This window comes from Antennarius striatus, chromosome 10, assembly GCF_040054535.1.
Source record: "Antennarius striatus isolate MH-2024 chromosome 10, ASM4005453v1, whole genome shotgun sequence".
In the NCBI taxonomy this organism is placed as follows: domain Eukaryota; kingdom Metazoa; phylum Chordata; class Actinopteri; order Lophiiformes; family Antennariidae; genus Antennarius; species Antennarius striatus.
In genome coordinates, this window is record NC_090785.1 from 21,009,050 (window position 1) to 21,023,168 (window position 14,119).

At 45.6% G+C, this 14,119-nt stretch overlaps 1 protein-coding gene across 3 annotated transcripts in view; it reads left to right on the forward strand.

The window, feature by feature from the left end:
- stox2b (storkhead box 2b) overlaps positions 1 to 14,119 on the forward strand; it is a 44,752-nt gene that overhangs the window by 26,278 nt on the left and 4,355 nt on the right. For all 3 annotated transcript variants that reach the window (XM_068325576.1, XM_068325578.1, XM_068325577.1), the window contains exons 2-3: positions 5,019 to 5,171; positions 11,268 to 13,608. In XM_068325576.1, coding sequence (XP_068181677.1) covers positions 5,019 to 5,171; positions 11,268 to 13,608 — 2,494 coding nt within the window. The remainder of the gene's footprint in view (positions 1 to 5,018; positions 5,172 to 11,267; positions 13,609 to 14,119) is intronic.

Consider the following 14,119-nt stretch of genomic DNA (forward strand, 5'->3'; position numbering starts at 1 on the left):
CCTGTCACGTGTCTGCTCTCTGTTGGTCTTCCATTAGCTAGCCTGTTAGCAGCCACTGCTAGTTAGCTTTAGCCGTGTAGCGCCACAGCTCGTCGGAGCGAATGAAGCAGTGGAGAAGCTAGCAGCTCAGATGTAGCGCGTCAGAACAGAGAATGTGTGAGAGGACATGGAGGGTGAAGGGAGGCACGAATGCAGGCTGAACGATGGGGGGGGGGACAAAAGGCAAGGGGGCGTGGCTTAGTGCCTCGGACAAAGGAGGCAGGCTGATTGTTTACTACCACTGCAGTGAGAAGCATGAATGATCAGTGCCCCCCCCCCAGTGTAGTAGGGATGGAGTAGTTTAGCTGGCCGAAAGCTAAGGGCTACAGCTAACTCCACAGTAATCCCTCTGTTGAAGGGAATGCTGCTGGAAACAACAAAGTAGATAACTGGGACAGTAGTAATAGTACTAGTCTGTAGTAGTTGTAATAGTAGTAGTAATAGCACTAGAAGTGGTGGGAGTAGTAGCAGTAGTAGTAGTAGTAGTAGTAGTAGTAGTAGCTGAAGTGGTAACAGTAGTACTGGTTAGTGGTGGTAGCAGTGGTCAGTAGTAGTAGTCAGTAATAGTTATATTAGTAGTAGTCAGTAATAGTTATATTAGTAGTAGTCAGTAATAGTAATATTAGTAGTAGTCAGTAATATTAGTAGTAGTCAGTAATAGTTATATTAGTAGTAGTCAGCAATAGTTATATTAGTAGTAGTCAGTAATAGTTATATTAGTAGTAGTCAGTAATAGTTATAGTAGTAGTTCTAGTAGTAGTAGTGGTAAAAGTAGCAGCAGCAGTAGTAATAGTAATATTTGTAGTAGTAGTCAGTATTATTATTATTATTATTAGTAGTAGTTAGTAGTAGTATGAGTAGTAAGTAGTGGTGGTAGTAGTAGTAGTAAAAGTAGCAGTAGTAGTAATAATAGTAGTAGTAGTCAGTAGTAGTATGAGTAGTAAGTAGTGGTGGTAGTAGTAGTAGTAAAAGTAGCAGTAGTAGTAATAATGGTAGTAGTAGTAGTAGTAGTCAGCAGTAGTATGAGTAGTAAGTAGTGGTGGTAGTAGTAGTAGTCAGTAGTAGTATGAGTAGTAAGTAGTGGTGGTAGTAGTAGTGGTCAGTAGCAGTAGTAATAGTAGCAGTAGTAGTATTAGTAGTCAGTAGTGGTAGTAGTACTAATAGTCGTAGTAGTAATGGTTACTACTAGAAAGAAAGAATGTAGTATACTGTATTGATCCCCAAGGGGAAATTACATTGTCACCCAGGTGTACATTTTTTGTGTTAGTTTTTTGTACAGGCACCTGAGACAACCACAGCACACAGGCGCGCCTGTAAGCATGCAGTTAGTACATACACAACATCACACAACACCAAACTGTACATAGGGAGGCAGAGTGACGGGCAGCAACTGGAGTGTGCCCCAGTTGAGCAGCTTGTAGGGGGGACAATGCCTTGCTCAAGGGCGTCTCGGCAGTGGCTGGGTGGTGAGCTGACACCTCCCACTGTCAGCTCACACTCCGGCGATGTCCTCGCGGGAGCGGAGTAGTATTTGTAGTAGTAGCTGTAAAAGCATTCAGTAGGAGAAGTAGTAGTAATAATAGTCAAAAGAAGTAGTAGTAGTAAGAATAGTGGTAGTAGTCAGTAGTAGTAGTAGCAGTAATAGCAGTAGTAGCAGTAATAGCAGCAGTAGTAGTAGTAGTAGTAGTAATAATAGTAGTAGTAGTAGGATTAGTAGTAATAGTAGTAGTAGTAGTAATAATAGTAGTTGTAGTAATAGTCGTCAGTAGCTGTAGTACTGTAGTAGTCGTCAGTCGTCGTAGTCATAGTAGTATTCGTCTGTAGTAGTAGTACTAGTAACATTTGTAGTCAGTAGTAGTAGTCGTAGTAATAGTGGTAGTAGTAGCAGTAGTGGTAGTAGTAACAGTAGTAGTTGTGGTAGTAGTAATAATATCAGTAGTAGTAATACTAGTAGTTGTTGTGGTAGTAGTGGTCATTAATAGTAGTTGTCAGTAGTAGTAGTCATTAGTAGTTGTAGTAGTGGTCAGCAATAGTGGTCAGTCGTAGTAGTCATAACAGTGGTAGTTGTCAGTAGTGGTAGTCAATCAATTAATCAATCAAGTTTTATTTAGACAGAAAAACCCAATAGAACCCTCCAGAGCAAGCATAAGTGCTGCGGCGGGGAAAAACTCCCTCATTGAAGAAACTCCGGGCAGGATCCAGACTCTGGCGCTCATCCAACTTGACCGATTGGGTGGAAAGGACAGGGTAAGAGAAAGAGACAGGCCGAGAGAGAGGGGGGCAGATAGGCCAGATACAGTCAGTGTCTTTATCGTTATAGTTAGAAGATTTGATGCAGGTGCTGGAGTGGGGACGGGAAAATCGGGCTGCGTTCACTGACTTCTGGGTTGGTGTCTTCTATACATGTTCCCCATCATGTAGTTGATTAATTCAAAGCACAATTGTAGCTGCATGGATGACTGTATGATGGTACAGAGGAAGAAAAGGAAGCAGGACCCCAGCTGATGGATAGATGAGCGGTGATACTGGAGGGATTAGAGGAGCAGGTCCACAGCGGATGGACAGATGAGGGGTGAAACTGAGAAAACCTGTGAGTGCATAAAGAGCATAGAAATTCCGGGGAAGAAGTTGAGTTAGTAAGGTGTGAATGGAGACTAGAAGAGAGAGGTCGGAGAGGAGGAGGAGAGAGGAGTATGTGAGTCTTGATGTTGAGTCTCCAGCAGCATAGGCCTATAGCAAATAATTTAGCAGCCTAAATTATGCTCTACATGGATTATATGGAACTAAATACTCCTTCAGATAGGTCGGTGCCTGGACATGAAGGGCTTTGTAAGTGAGGAGGAGTGTTTTAAAATTTATCCTAGCTTTCACGGGAAGCCAGTGCAGAGAAGCCGACATAGAAATATGGTCTCTGGTACTGGTCCTGCTCAGAACACACGCAGCAATATTCTGGATTAGTTTAAGTGTCTTCAGTGACTTTTTGGGGCAGCCTGAAAAAAGTGAGTTACAGTAAGGTTTCACACTCAGTGCTGGCACCACGACCCCATGAGGTCCCACGGGGCACCAAATGGTGTCCCATGGGACTTCGAACCGTTTGGGACAATTGTACAGAAAACTGTGTCATTACTCGGCACCCCATTCATTGGGAATGTGGGCGCCTTCTTTGGTAGGGTGACTGTACTGCAGTGGCACAACCATCGATGAGCTCAGAAAACAGCGCTTTGTCTTTTCTTGTATTGCATATATTTTCTGAATAAAACCCAAATTAATTTAATGTGTTAATCCTTGCTTGATATATTGTAGCCATATCTTATAGGAAACTGATTTATGATTATTGATCCTTGCAGGGTTCAATAAAGCAATAAGGGATTACAGTAGATTACATGTTCATGCATGTCTATGTAATATAAATAAATACACATGTGTTTGTGCGTGATTTACATAGGAGGATTAGGGCCACTTGAAAAAAAAACAAGGTCTATGTTGTGAGATAAAAGTGTAGATTCCGAGACGTCATCAGCGCAGCACCACTGGCTTCATTCTCATGTGTGGCTCGATAACGCCTCATCATCGATGACGTGTTGTTACTGTCCGTTAGGTGCTGGGAATAAAGCAAACACTTCACTTGCAAATTAGAAATGACGTGTGTGTTTTATTCTTTTCTAATGTTTTCCATTATTATTATTTTTCTATTATTTTCTACTGCTTGAAAATATTTGAAAATAAAGTTTCTTAAAATCTACTTTGTTCGGTGGCACCAGTTCTAAATGTTTCCAGACTTGAGATCTCTTGGTTCCATTGCAAGGCAATTAGAAAGCAAACTGTCTTTCTGAACGCTAATCTGATCAATCCAGAAGCTTTCGCCACGATAAACAGCACATTGCGCTGTTTCATCCATTCTAACACTTCTGGGACTCACCAGTGTTACGAAGCCCCACCCATTGATCCAAACCACTAAACTGCTTCACCTGGTGAATGAAGCGCTGGTGTGTCACCTGGGGAATGAAACGTTTAGTGTTTCGAAGCACTTGAGTGTGTCAAATGTCATCAGTCGTGGTTTTTCCTCAATTGAAGCAGGCCTCGAAGCAGTGGTTCAGAAAGAAACTCCTACCGAGTCCGGGGCGTGTATCGGAGTGCTGAAACAAAGCGCACATCACTACCCTCAAGAGGTTTTACACTCGGTGCTCGTACCATGACCACTCATGAGGTTTACCTGTGAATCCAGAAGACCTTTGTAAACTCTGATGTGAGGCAGGTGTACATTTACCCTGACATGACTCCAGTCTCCCGTTGTTTCTGGTTAATTTTCTTCTTTGAGTTACCTGCTAAAGGCTGCTAGCTGCTTTTAAACATTCCTTAATGAAATCTTGTGGATCAAAGGTATAAAACATAATGAAAAGATCCCTATCCACCGCTGCTGACCGTTGCTTAACTGACATGACCTTTGTAAAGGCCAGGACTCCTCCAGCAACATGTGTTTACTGTACATCTGTGGCTCCAGAGGTGACACGTTCGTGTCAGACTTCTGCACCTCATACTGTAAATGTAAACGTGTCCTCAGATAGGTGAAAACCCAAGTGCTCCTCACACGTATTTTAGCATGTGGAATCGTACCCAGTTAGCAGGTGACACCTTGAAAAGTGACCGTTCCAGTCTGAGCGACCACTCACCATGGGTTAGGGTTCATTCTGCTACCACGGATGTTTTAACATGTAGACAGCTGGATCAAGCCCATGACCTCCTAGTGGACGAATGACAGCTGAAGAACGGCAGACGCTGAATGTTGGACTGTCTTGTAGGTCACTTAATTGACTTCTCAGGCTGGAAAATACAGAATAGTGTTCAGCCAAAATGCACTTGTTTTTTCCAGTTGAAGTCAGTCACAGACATTTAGTGTCAGTGGATCTGGTGACGTCTGCTGTTGCCTGTTGAAACAACACAATCTACGTGCTAATGCCTTCTTTTCTGTCATTCCACAGGTGATGTGTCATCCATCAGTATGTCCCCTATTAGCCAGTCACAGTTCATCCCACTGGGAGATGTGTTACTATTGGCTATCTCTGCTATGAACTCCGCCCACAAGCCTGTCACTCAGGAGGCCCTAACAGAACACCTGCAGACATGTTTTCCAGGTAACACACCCTGACACTCAACGGCAAACACCACACAGTAATGTACAGTCATAGGTTCAGGTCAGTCTCAGAGTCTTTATGTCAGTATTATGTTCACCATTATTATCATTACTCTCTTAATGCATTTATGCTTCTGTAGGTTGTATGAAACATGATGCATTAAAATTAGTCTGTCTTTATTGTCTTGTGACTATATGGCAACACTTCTGAGAATATATCTTATAATTTAATCCACTGTTTGATTATGTTAAAGTGAGTGGGCCATTGTCAGAGTTTTCTGTTCATTTGAACTGTGAACACATTTCACGATGACGGATTTTTTTGAAAATGCAATTTTTGAAAACGCATCGAAAACAATTCGTGTCCACATGACAGCGTTTTCAAAAAAATCTCCGTCCACACATAAACGCATCAGTTCGTTTTCGAAGATGGCTGTAAGCATGCTAAACCATGTGGTGGCAGTATTGAGTCAAATTTTATCCAATAGGAATCCTCCGTGTTTTGTTGTCACAAAACGCCTGCAAGAATGCTGCCATCAACAAGGTTCGTACCACCATTATGTTTGTACACACGGGCCCATAAATATGACGTCACAGCGGTCTTCATTGCAGGCAAGACGTCAGCGTTTTTAAAAATTTGCGGATACGCCGTCCACACGGCAACGCAGACCCAGCATTTTTTTAAAAAATCCACCTCGGCCACGTTTTCAAAAAGTTGCGTTTTCATTCCAGATATCTGCGTTGTCGTGTGGACGGGAGGCGTAAACGCAACAAAAAAGATGCCCGTCCACACGGGCATCGTGTGGACGGGACCACAGAAAGACAGTTCTGTTGAAAACTAGTAGATAATCACTGCAAGGATCTGTGTCTCAGTACGCAAGGTGACCCTCAGGTCCCAATGAGCACATGGTGTGTTCACTACTGTAGACTACACACACACACACACACACACACACACACACACACACACACACACACACACACACACACACACACACACATTAGCAATTGCTAGCTTTGACATTACATTACTGGGGTCTGTCCTGTTCATGTAGTACATAATCTAACGATGAGTCATTTTACTGACTCGTCACATTCAACAGTTAGTGGCTCAGTGGTAAAGCGGGCGGTAGAGCAGGTCGTCCTATGATTTGAGATCGGCGGTTCGATTCCCGCTCCCGCCCCCCCAAAAATACCCGGAGGTGAGCTAACAGTGGGAGGTGTCAGCTCATCTCCGGAGCACTGCCGAGGCACCCTTGAGCAAGGTGCCGTCCCCTTTACAAATTGCTCATTTGAGGCGCACCAAGAAGGAGCTGCCTGCCACTCTACCTCCCCTGCATGCCTACAGGCCCCTTTGTGTGTGTGTGTGTGATACAGGGGCCTGTACTCACATATATGTATGCATGCGTTTGTAATCAGTAGCTAGAGTGTGCTCTCTTAATTTCCCTTCGGGGATCAAACCAGTATATAAAATTAAAAAAAAAAAAAAAAACTCCACAAACCAGGGACACATCATATTGACTTCCTGTAGGTTACCTGTAAATCTTCTTACAGAATCCAAATGGAACATTTTAGTATCAGAATATGCCGTTCCTAAAAATAAATGAAGTCATTCACATTGGGAAGGTCCTCAAGAGCTGATTAATGTTGAGAGTGAACCCACAGCAGTCTGGATGGAGCATGTTCATCTCCATGTCTCAGAACCACATTATAGGTATAATGGCTAAAATTTACGACCCATCAGCTTGAATAAAGTGGATAAAGAAATGTCATCCCAACCTAACCTGAGAAGGTGAAACAAAGCCTTACAGGCTTTAGCTGACATTCTGTACATCTTGTCCAGTTTTGTGGAGAACATGACAAGATGGTGACCGTAAGTTGTTGTTTCAGGTTTGTTGTCCATGAGATATTTTTCAATCTTCCATGAACATCAACACATGCTATAATAACCTCCTATTAAAGCTCGTTCGCAGTCAGCAGAGACAGAGTGGACAGAAACATTTGGGTGGACACTGTCGTCCGAAAACATTCTCTGCTTTTAGATGCACAGGTGGGATCAAACATGCCATAACGGTTTTTATTCTTCAAAAGCTTTAAAGGTCCCATGTTATGCTTTTTTTATGCTCCTATTGAGACCCCCGGTAACATCTTGAAGAAATTAAAACTTACAGTGTTTGCAAATGGGACAAAAATCAGTGGTAACAACAACAGATGTTTACAGACAAGACGTACGCTGTTTCTCAACAACCGTCACAGACAATGAGAGATTGCAGGGAACAAAACTATCGCAGTCTAATTGAAACATGGGAAAGGTAAGCCAAAGCGTTTGAGAACGCTTTCCAGGTAATATATTGCAGGTATTCCTCTTAAAACATGTTTGTGACTTGAGGCCATTTGAATTTTTCTACAATTTTTTCAGAAATTCATTTCATTCATTCATTTTCTGCCGCTTTATCCGTTGTAGCGGGCGACAGCGCTAACAACTGCGCCACTGTGCCGCCCTTTTAAGAAATTGCAGTTTTTCTATCACCAACCAACTGTTCCACGAGTGGGGTCAAAATGACACCAAGCTGTTCCTATAGAACCTTGTATGAACCTTTCAACTCTTTGTCACTCTGACAATCCCATTTTTACCTACAGTACGATGTCGTCTTTCACTTCTGATGCGACTTAAGGTTAGGGCTGGAACCCTCAGGTGCTGGGCCTGCAGCAGTGGAACTGTGGCGCTGGAACTGTTATTTGTTCATTTGTTATGGTCTGTTTTATACATATTTGTAAACTTTACCTCCTCCAGTTAGATGCTGGAACTGTAGCACTGTTGTGAATGCAGCATTAATCTGGTTCAGAACCTGTGGCTATGGAAACGTTCCTCAGGGGGTGGGCTGGAGTGGTGTGTGTTGTAGGGCGGCCTGAAGGTCTTGGTCACCAACATTGGTTTTCAGCTTTGCCGCATGTATTTCGCCACAGGTTTCTTGAGGTTGTCTGACTCCTTTAATGATGTTGTGTCTGTAAATAATAAAATTCCCAGATTCTTTAAAACAAAATATTGTTTAATCAACTGTGCATTTCATATAATGTTGAAGTATTTAGTGTGATTTACTGAACAAAGAGCTTTTGGTTAGCTGAGAAACAGAACACGGACGTGTTAATGTTCTGCTTCGCTGTTCCTCAGATGGTCCACATCTGGTGTAAAAGTGTTCTTACAACGCAGCTTTCTCTCCTGGTACCGGTATCAGAACCCCCCTGAGTGGGGGAGGGGTTAGCTTGATGGAGTTCCCCCACAAGCCATCGGAAAACGTGTTGCAGTGTGAAAGTGTAGCGACGGTCCCTCTCAACAAGGTGGAGAGGCAAGTGTGTGTGTGTGTGTGTGTGTGTGTGTGTGTGTGTAATCTGTCTGCATGTTATTGCATCATTTTGGCTAGCCTGAATAGCTGCTATGATGTAACTGACAGTAATACCTCCAGGCTGACAGAGGGAGAGACAGAGAACAAGATAATGACAGGAATGAGAGAAAATGGAGAGGTTAGCACAGGGATAAGAAATGAAAGTTGTGAAAATATTTGTAATCTTACCTCTTTTAAAAAAATAATATCAAAAAATCATCACCAAGATCGTCTTGTTTCTCCTCTCCAAAATTTCTGAAAATTAATTATGCTGAATAATTTTGGCCCCGTTAGCCTTCAGTCTTGTAACATCATCACATTTCAGCTGTTAGTAAAGTGCTTTGAAATGCATTCTGATTTTCACAGTTCAGTATTGACACAAACTCAACATGTAGAACCGTTAATACTGTTATCTGGGTACAGAGCATCTCAGGGAATCAAACCAGGGCCGCTCCTTTAGGTTTGTCTTATACATATACGTATATCTTTATACAGATACATTTCTTTGACTTTAATGAAGACAGTCCACTTTCCTGTATGGGTTGTCTCACTGTCACAGTTTAAAGTATGGCACAGATTCCATACATTAGGCTCTCCAGTGATCAAGACAGGATTCCAGACAATAACTGATAGAAACAGTTAGTGCTGTCATCTGACGTAAAGTCTGATAAATTCGTCTAGATCAAATAATGTAACTAATGTTTAGATAAGTGCAGTGCCATCTTGTTCTGCTTTGGTGTTGGTTGTCTTGGTGATCGTTGAACTGAGTGATGATGATAATAATAATGGTGCTAATTGAAGTGTTAATCATGAATCGTATCACCGCTGGATGAACCTTTGATTTAGAACCCATAGACAGAGGATCAGTTTTATGCTTCCAGCTGTTGCGAGTGGATCTCCAGTTCTCCGTAGTTCTAGAGCCCCTCAGGAACATTTGTGGGTTCTGTGGGTTTTATCCTGAGACTGTGGGACCTGTCAGACCTGTCAGGTGTCCCGACCCACGCACCATTGATCGTCCCGCTCATCTGTGCTGCTGCGAGCAGAACCATGGTCTGTCCAGTTGGTTCTGACAGCTGGATGCACTGGAAACATGCTATTGTGATGAGCTAATTCTGCTTCACATGATACTCACTAGTGTCCATTGTTTTGAGCCGAGCTGCTTGAGCAATCTCAACAGCCCAAGCAATGTGCATGTGTCTCATTCAGTGAAGCCGTTAAAGCTGTTAGCCAAAGGGGGCAACAACAACACTTGATCTAGTAGACCTGTATGGATCCTTGATCAGGACTGTAAAGTCTATGCTGGGCGTTGTCCAGCACTTGGCTGATGGTGATTGCATTGGATTTGTCCAGGGCCTTTGACTGTGTGAACTGGGAAGATTTGTGTTTGGATTAGAACGACGCTCCTACAAGAACTCCTTGATATATCCCCACCTGTATAGTTGAATAAGCTCAATTGAAAACCTCACGCTGTCACGCTTCCAGCGTCTACCCAGAAGTTCAGGCCGCTAAACCAGTGAGCTCTGGTCTTCACATTTGTCCATGTCTCTCACTTACGTAGCTGTTTTGACTTTCTCAAATATAGTGGTTTATATTCTTTAATTGTGACGGACCTCACGTTGTCGTGTGGGGAACCCCGATGCTTTATTCACCAGGACCAAACTCACAAAACTGGCATTCGTTCATCCCACACACATGGAGCTGCTAAGGCTTTGTCTGACACGGCGGAGAAAACAAATAAAATCTGATAATATTGTTTCATTGTGGAATTTCCGCTGGTTCCCGCTAGTTCAGTATAGAAGTACAAGTATTCAGTGCAAGCTAAATATCCATAAATTCACTGTAACCATTACCTGAGCTAAAGTAAAGCACTCCTATCACCTGGTTGTAACACCGTGTACCAATGAGCTGTAACTGGAATATAGGTGAGACCTCATGTTGTACAAATGAGCACTGAAATCCCAGCTGGTCAGGTCCAGGAATGGGACAGTTTTCCAGATTTATATGGAAAGGAAGTTGTATTTGATGTCAGTAAGATAGGAGGTGGTAAACGTGGAGTCTGTGTCCATTCTGCTTTTTTGTGACAGCAGTTGTGAGGTTAAGTGGAAGAAGATGCAGAGAGAATATAACCGTGTGCTAGTGCAGTCACACGGGACAAGGACAACAGTTTGAACTGTAAAACAGATCTGTGGACTCATTTAGAGGAAACCTAGATGGATGAATTCCATAGGATTGACACTTTAAACCACGGTGATCTATAGATAATGCTAAACCTAAATTCACTTGACAACAATTAAAAAAAAAAAAGAAGAACTTTTTTTTCCCCAGATACTTCTCATTAAAAACACATTTTACTGCAGCTAACAAATGCTGGAGGAGATGGAGTGAAGACCACCATACATACAGATATTTTGGGCAAACATCTGGAAGTTTATGCTTCTTAATTTGGGCAGCAGATCCCCTCGACGTTAAAGTCACTTAATGTATGTGATCAACCACAATAAATAACAAGAAAATGAACGAAACCTCCTGAAAATATTAAGCTGCAAAACAAAAAGTAATAGCTGGAGAGCAAAGGGACCCACTTTCAATAGATAACTGGAGACATGCACACACACACACACACACACACACACACACACACACACACACACACACACACACACACACACACACACACGTACTCTGCTTTGACTGCCTCCTGTCTATGATCACAGGTGTTCCCACGCCGACGGAGGAGGTTCTTCACCACACGTTAACCATGTTGGTGCGTGAGAGGAAGATCTACCCCACCCCTGATGGATATGTGATCGTAACCCCCCAGACATACTTCATCACTCCAAGCCTGATCCGAACCAGCTCCAAGTGGTATCACTTGGACGAGCGGACCGCCGACCGACACCCAACCCAACAGCAGCATCAGGAGACGCAGCGGGCTTCACCCCTGTCCGGCGCCATCACCCTATCCACCTCTGGCGTCGTGCGAGATCGAGCACAGCCCAAGTCCAGCCAAAACCACAGTGGGGGTGGTGGAGACGCTTTTTACAACAGTTACCGTGCAGAAGACACCCCCAGCCACCAGAACACGCTGCAGTGTCGATCCCCCAAAGACCACCGGGAGGCGTACTCACCCTCCCAAACACCTCCACAGCAAGCAAGGGGCAACACGGAGAAGAGTCGCAGCGCCCTGGCGTTCCCCTTCAAAACGGACACAATCACCAAGCACCGCGTGGGGGGAGGCGGCGGGGGCACGGTCGATATAGACAAACAAACAGGTGGAGGACACGGAACAGGCAGTCGCAAGTTTGGACTGAAGCTGTTCCGTCTGAGCTTCAAGAAGGACAAGTCCAAGCAGCTGGCCACCTTTTCTGCCCAGTTCCCTCCTGAGGAGTGGCCCCTCCGTGACGAGGACACCCCCAGCCAGCTACCTCGACACATCGAGATGGAGATCATCCGTAGGATCAACCCTGACCTCACCATGGAGAACCTCGCCCGCCACACAGCGGTCATGAAGCGTCTGGAAGAAGAGCGTGTTCAGAGGAGCAAAGCATCATCGGCCAATCAAAGCTCCCGGAGCAGAAGAAGTGGGGGTCGACACAGGAAGCAGTCTCAGACCAAACTCAGCCGCTCACACAGCAAAACGAGGGCGTCGCGCGGTGAGACGGGTGAGGGCTTCCACCTGGAGCTGACGGACAGGGACTACCGGGCGTACTCCTCCTCACTGGCCCGCTCCCCCAGGGAACAGGCGCTGGCTATGGACCGGCAGCGGGTCCGCCTGCACCTGGCACACAGCAACCCCAACATCCTGGACTCCACTCACATGCCTGTCACGCCAGAGTGGGACGTGTCGGGAGAGCTCGCCAAGCGGCGAACGGAGATCCCGTTTCCAGAGCCGAGCCACGGCCCAACAGCGCACCACCCCAAAGTGCACCGCTCCCACTCCCACACCCAGGAGAGGAAGTCCCGGCACGAGCGCAGCAGCAAGGCCAAGGAGCGCTCCCGCTCCATGGACAACTCCAAGGGAGCGCTGGGAACCGGCTTGATGGGACCATGTGATTACTATGACGACCGCAGCCGTTATTATACCGACGATGGGACCCTGAGAGCCAATCAGAGCTCCTGCCACTACCCCCGTTCATCCCCCCCGTCAGCCAAGCTGCCTGTGGATTCCCTGGTGGACGCTGGGCGGGGCTTAGAGGGCAGTAAGAGCAGGGATCCGGTGCCGGCGTACGCCCCCAAACCTCTGACCACAGCGGTTCTCCCTGACGACTACTTCCAGTGTGCTCCCTCCTCCGACCCCGCCCTCACAACGCTGGGCTCTCTGAGCAAAAGCACCCATGAGGGGTTACCCCTAGGGAGCGCCGACAGGCAAACGGACAAACAGACACCTCATCCCCTAGAAAGTAAGGAGGACTTGTCAAAAGTGGGATTTAACGGTGGTCTGTCTCCGACACCTCTGTCCATCCCTGACCTCCCCCTTCCTAACGGACACCCCCCCCACAGTGCCTCCTCTGGTCCAGAGAAACGGAAGGAGATCTTTAGTAAAGACACGCTCTTCAAGCCCCCCCCCAGCCTTCCTCTGTCGGGCTACAGCTCTCTGAGGACATCCCAGGCCCTGGCTGCATCTACTCTGTCGTCGTCCTGCGGTGCTCTTCATTCCCAGGAGGCCTTTGGAATCCCCAAACCTTTGGTGGCTACACCAGCTGCTGCCCCGCAGGGCATCGAGCCCACAACCAGTGCTGCAGAGTCCTCCTTCGACTACTACAACGTCTCGGATGATGATGAACTTGAAGAGGGCGGGGTTAAGAGTCGAGAGGACGTGAAGCCTGGGGGAGGGGTGATTGGAATGAGGGCTGGGGGAGCAGGAACCATGCAGTGGCTCCTGGAGAGAGAGAAGGAGAGGGATCTGCACCGAAGGTTTGAAAGAACGCTCACCTTCACCAGTGCTAAGGAGAACTTAGCAGAACCCGGTCAGAACCAGCAGTCGTCCCACTCGGCTCGCCTGGACAGCATGGACTCCAGCTCCGTCACTGTGGACAGCGGCTTCAACTCGCCGCGGTAAGTACATACACAAGCACACGTGACACGCACATGCGTGATTCTCAGGTGGAAATAATGAATATTAAAATAATGAAATTCCGCGGTATTGTAACGAACCATTTATTTTATTATTTACGGTATTTAAATGTTTATGAACCCTCCCCATACTGATATTAAACCACCTGTTATCTGTATTACCTTTTTCCACACTCTTATAGATTGTTTAATGCGTTTTTTAAGTGTTTCTTCAATACACGGACGAGTCTCAGACTTCCTCATGCTGTCTGCCAATCGAATACGCGTACGGTATCACGTGACCGCATTAACCTGCTATAAATACGCGGTGAGGTGAAGCCGGGCGTCTTGAGTCTATGGGCATCCACGTATTCGGAATAGCTGATCACAGCCCAGAGTAGTCCAGTATCAGAGGAGCTCAGCTGAAGTTAGCCAGACGGATGTAGCAAGAAGGCTCACCACACCTGATGTACCTGTACACCTCACTGGGGGGCGGGGGCGGGGGGGTGTAGAG